We start from the raw sequence: 5,812 nt of genomic DNA on the forward strand, positions 1-5,812 counted from the left end.
CACTAGAAAGATAGATGCCCTATGGGACAAAGGTCCACTCCAATGTGCCCTAGAAGCTAAATCAAAATTATTAATATATCTTACTTTCAAGTTATTGGATGTAAAAATAAATTATAATAATGACTAGTAAGTTTGATCTCAAACCTAAAGCCACTCTAATAAATAACTGATTGCAATTATATATATATATACACACACCAAGGCTTGAAATTTGTCTCAATAACAAAAAATTGTTGGAATCCACAATATTTTTTAGGAGTGTTTTAATCGTGTTTTTGATAGTGGAAATAAATTCAACGCCATTAAAAACCGAGAATTTACAAAGAAATGCTAGAATTTCCATAATTTTCGAGGTAAATTTGAAGCTCAATTAGACTACCACTAAAATTTCATTCTTTATTATTCAATCTAACTCATTTAATAACAAATTTTAATATATAAAAGTTATTTAATATTATTTTTAATAAAAAAACTATAAAATTCGTTTTAATTGTTTTTATGGTGAAAATAGATTCAATACCATCAAAAACCCCTTAAACACCCAAAATCTTAATCTTCACAATTATGACAAATTTACAATCAAAATTTTCATAATTTTCGAAATAAATTTGAAGCTTAATAAACTAAAGTAAAACCTCATTCTTTATTATTAATCTAACTCATTTAATAACTAGTTTTAATATTTAAAAATAATTTAATATTATTTTTAATTAAAAACTATAAATTCATTGTTTATATATAAAAAATAATAAAATTATTTAATATAGTTTTTTTGGGAAAACGATTTTATCTTAAACGCCATAATCTTCACCCATCACGACTCTCAACAATAAATTCAACCGATTTAAACGCCCTGATGAAAAAAAAGTATACATTGGTTTAGTACAATTCATGTGTGATATGAGAGGGAAATTGATTATTATTATAAAACCTTTAAACTACAAGTATCACAAAGCAATTAGCTCAACGGCCAAACACACGGAGCATGCATAATGTATATATTTACGCCATGGGTGCATAATGTATAATAGAGTAGTGTGTTAACGCTTGAGTTGGTGAAAATGTTGGCCACCTAAAACCATTGTTTTATAGAAATGAGGGGTAGAGTGAGAGTCCGAACAAAAAGTACTTTATTTTGGGATATCATGTGATATTGTTTTTTAATGCGGCAGCGGGACTCACTGTTCGCATGGTACACGCTTCGAATCCATAGATAGCCACGCCCGCCTCTATTATTTTCACGAGCACCCCTCAAGTCCCTTCACTTGCCTTGCTCTGGCCTGGAAAATAGAGCTCTCTAGGCTTGCCTCTGTGAAATAACGGGGGGAGGGTTTTGGTTCTAGCAGGGTTGCTGCCATTAATATCCCTGCCAAAGGGATCTCTTTTCCGGGATCTGTTAGCTGGTGGTGGCAGCAGAGTGCCTTGAGCCACTAAAACTCCTGCCATTTTAGCGGTTGAGTGCGTAAATGCCCCTTACCTACTTCAAGTTTAGTCATCGTGTCACTGCCGTGTGTTGAATATCCAGTGTATCTCGAGGATATATACATTGTATATCGATATTCTGAAACCCACACTGCTGTATCTTTGCTGCTGCTTGCCGCTCAGAATGGAGACCTTAGGCGCTGTTTTGCTGTTTTTGGCCGTGTTGAGCCCTGTTTTTGGCAGAGAGCTGGTGGCCCAGAAGGATATATACAGTACTCTGGATGTGCAGGCCGCTCTGAGAGTTGCCAGGGGGGAAGCTGTAGAAACTGCTAAGGGGGAAACCCTTGAGGTGAAAACCTGGTCGATCCCTCTGGTTCACAGAGATGCAATGAAGGGAAGCAGTAATGGTAAGGAACTTAGCTACAAGGAACGCATGCAGCAAAGGCTGAAGCGAGATGCGGCACGGGTGGCCGCCATTAACTCACGGCTGGAGCTTGCCGTGAACGGGATCAAACGTTCGAGTCTCAGGCCCGACTCCTCATCGGCTTCTACCATGTCGGAGTCTGACTTCCAGAGCCCCGTGGTCTCCGGCATGGACCAAGGTAGCGGCGAATACTTCTCCCGGATCGGTGTCGGTTCTCCGCAGCGCGACCAGCTTATGGTGCTCGACACCGGCTCTGATGTGAGCTGGATCCAGTGCAACCCCTGTTCGGATTGTTACCAGCAAGCTGACCCCATTTACACCCCGGCGTCCTCTTCGACCTTTAAGTTAGTCGGCTGCCAGGCGAGCCTCTGCCAGGAGCTCGACGTCTCGGGGTGCAGTCGCAACGGGAGCTGCATGTACCAGGTGAGCTACGGCGACGGGTCGTACACGTTGGGGAACTTCGCAACGGAGACGCTAACACTCGGGGGCACAACGGTGCCGAATATGGCCATCGGCTGTGGCCACGATAACGAGGGACTGTTCGTCGGTGCCTCGGGGCTTCTTGGCCTCGGCGGAGGGGCGTTGTCGTTCCCTTCGCAGTTAACGGACGAAAGCGGTAAAATATTTTCCTACTGTCTCGTAGACCGTGACTCGGAATCCTCGAGCACTCTCCAGTTCGGCCGGGCCGCGGTGCCCAACGGAGCCGTGGTAGCGCCGATGCTGAAGAACAGCCGCCTCGACACCTTCTACTATGTCTCCTTCTCTGGAATCAGCGTCGGCGGCAAGATGCTCTCGATCTCGGATTCCGTCTTCGGCATCGACGCCTCCGGTAACGGCGGCGTCATTGTCGACTCCGGGACCGCCGTCACGCGACTGCAGACTGCCGCTTACGATTCCCTCCGCGATGCCTTCAGAGCCGGGACGAAGAATTTGCCGTCAACTGATGGTGTCTCGCTCTTCGACACCTGCTACGATCTCTCCTCCAAAGATTCCGTCGACGTGCCGACCGTCGGTTTCCATTTTCCCGGCGGCGGCAGTATGTCGCTTCCGGCGAAGAATTATCTGGTTCCCGTCGACTCGATGGGCACTTTCTGTTTCGCCTTTGCGCCGACGTCGTCGAGTCTGTCTATTGTCGGAAATATTCAGCAGCAGGGAACCCGAGTTTCGTTTGACCGGGTTAATAATCAAGTGGGATTTGCCGTCAACAAGTGCTGATTCCCGTCAAAATCAAGTGGGTTTTGCTGTGAACAAGCGCTGATTTCCGTCAAGGGAAATAACCTAGTTTTTTAATTTCAGCTCAGCTATGTACGACTGTTGCAGATCTCGTTTTTAAGTTATTAATCCTTTGTGTAATTGAATTAAATATGTGAGGAAAAACAGAGCACAGGTCGATGCTGTAAATGTTTTTAAATTATATTTTATGCTTTGGTCTGGAATTGTAATATTTGTTACTAGCCCTATAGTTTTTATTTCCAATGTTTTAATGAATGTATCAGGCTACGAAATAATATTTTTGCATCACACTTTTGTGTTTTTCTCTCTGGCCAGGAATAATAAAATTTAATTGAATACTCTTCTTGCTTTTGTTAATTTTTTTCTTTGATGGGCTTTCGCTGAGAACTTTTAATAATTTGTACCATGCAAAAGTAGTCTTCAATTAAAAAAATGTGGATGAAGTTTGTATGATTTATGGTGGGGGTGTTCGTTGCAGCGGTGGCAGTAGTGTAAATAATGGAATTCTTGGGCCCATTATATTTGTTACTCGCCCTATAGGATTTTTTTAATTTTTTAATTAATGTATCAGACTACGAAATATTATATTTGCATCACACTTTTATCTGTTTTTCTCTCTGGCCATGAATAATAAAATTTAAAATTTAATTGAATACTATTCTCGCTTTTAGTGATAATTTTATGGTGGGTTTTCGTTGAGAACTTCAATAATTTGTATCATGCTAAAGTGCTCTGCAATTTAAAAAATGTGGATGAAGTTTGTATGATTTGTGGTGGGGATGTTGGTGGCAGCGGTGGCAGGAGTAAATTATTGAATTCTTGGGCCCAACCTGTGAGGTTGTCCTTGAGATGTCATGTGATCTTTTGGACATAGTCGGACTCTTTTGTTTTACATTATTGTTTTCCGTGGCTGGTAATATTTAAAATTATTGTTTTCCATGGTAATATTTAAAATTATTGTTTTCCATGGCTGGTAATATCAGTAGAGATTTTTGTAAATTTAAATAAAAGTTATTTTGTAAATTTAAATAAAAGTTATTAAAATTTATAATTTTATATTTTGATGATGCTTAATTTATTTTTACCATCATGAATTTATTTTTATCAATTTTTGATGGTGCTGAATTTATTTTTATTATCATGAATTTATTTCCATCATCAAAAACATGAATCAAACAGTGCTTCTATAAGATTTTTTGAAATTTTGTTGCCCAGATTCTGGTCACTTTTAACTGTCAGACAATTCCTCTCCTCCACTTTAGGAGACTACCCTTTTCAATTTGTTTATACAAAATTATATTTTAATTACCTCTCCTCCACCTTAACAGACTACCCTTTTCAATTTGTTTGTACAAATATATATGTATATTTTTTTAATTCTATTTTTTATTATTGTTTTTAATATAGCTATTCATTGTTTGTGGAGATTGATTTAGCTCCCTTGACTCGGCATTAAAAAGCATTTAAAAATTCCTGGTCCATTTTGTTGGGATTTACTATGTCAAAACAAAATTATAAATAAAATTAACCATTTTAAATTTATAATTTCATTCTTAAATTTAAAATTAACCATTTTATTGGGATATTATATACTTTTTAATTTAAGCTTGGAATAAGTATATTTTAAAATTGTTTTTGTTAAGAGTTTATTTTTAAAAGGTTCATCTTGTTAATAAGAAAACAGGTTAACAAGAAAACAGGTTAATTATCCAATGTTCAGATTCATTTGGCAAGAGGGAAAGGCTGTCTCTTTATCGATCACCAAGTGCATAATTCTAAGTGCTGTGATTTACCTTGAATAACAGTGATAATGGATCACCAATTGGATAAAGGTGGTGTAGTTTACTTTGAATAATAGATTTATAGATCACCAACTAGATAATTCCAAGTGCTGTGGTTTATCTTGAATAACAGTTTTATAGATCACCAAAGGGATAATTCCAGGTGGTGTGGTTTACTTTGAATAACAGTTTTGTGGATCACTAACTGGATAATTCCAGGTGGTGTGGTTTACCTTGAATAACAATAATAATGGATCACCAACTAGATAATTGCAGGGGGTGTGGTTTACCTTAAATAATAGTGACAAGGTATTTTGCATTACTGGATAATAGCTAGTAATATCTGTCTGCTGATAATGTACTTTGTATTACCTAATAATAACTATTAATATTTGTACCCGGATGCGGGTGACAACTCATATCTGCTTAAGTTAAGAGGGCCATTAAGGCACTTGGCCTCCCACTCGTCCGGCGTTCATGCAGACAGATTTCATGGCAGGTGAAATATATCAGTGAGGGGTTGGAATGAGGTTCGCCTGGTACGCCATTAATGAGCGCTGGGTATGAGCATCCAGACGCAGGCCTTTAAACCTGGACGGGTTTAGGACCACTAGCTCTACTGCTGATAAGCTTCACCCCCTCCCTCTGCACCCTCCGCCTCCTCGCCTCGCCGAGTTTGATTGGGAGAGCGCCCGCACTCCTCTCTCTGCTGGTTGCCTTTGCTCGCCACCCCTCTCCCTGCAAGTCCGCCTTTTCCACTGTCCGAGTCGCTGGTTAACTCTGAAGATGCCTTGCCGCAGAGGAATTTCTCGCAGAGGAGGCTCCTCTGCTTCTAGAGGCAGAGCTTCTCATTCCACGCCCCAGAACGTCATTCCTATTACCTCTGCTTCTCCGTCCTCACCTCCTTCCAGCCAAGCTCGCCATCTCCCGAATAATTCATTTCAATCGTCCA

General features: G+C 39.9%; 1 protein-coding gene across 1 annotated transcript; it reads left to right on the forward strand.

Annotated features, from left to right (window-relative positions):
- Positions 1-1,225: 1,225 nt before the first annotated feature.
- LOC149172990 (protein ASPARTIC PROTEASE IN GUARD CELL 1-like) lies at positions 1,226-3,367 on the forward strand. The gene has a single exon (XM_089424478.1). The coding sequence runs from the start codon at positions 1,607-1,609 to the stop codon at positions 3,059-3,061; it is 1,455 nt and encodes a 484-aa protein (XP_089280604.1). The 5' UTR covers positions 1,226-1,606; the 3' UTR covers positions 3,062-3,367.
- The last annotated feature ends 2,445 nt before the right edge of the window (positions 3,368-5,812 follow it).

The sequence above is a fragment of the Pinus tabuliformis genome, chromosome 4_2 (genome assembly GCF_031772625.1).
Source record: "Pinus tabuliformis cultivar Carrire ecotype Pingquan chromosome 4_2, CPIR1, whole genome shotgun sequence".
NCBI classification, from domain to species: Eukaryota; Viridiplantae; Streptophyta; class Pinopsida; order Pinales; family Pinaceae; genus Pinus; species Pinus tabuliformis.

Coding starts and splice junctions, on each gene's coding strand:
- LOC149172990 (XM_089424478.1), top strand. CDS start 1,607: ATGGAGACCTTAGGCGCTGTTTTGCTGTTTTTGGCCGTGTTGAGCCCT.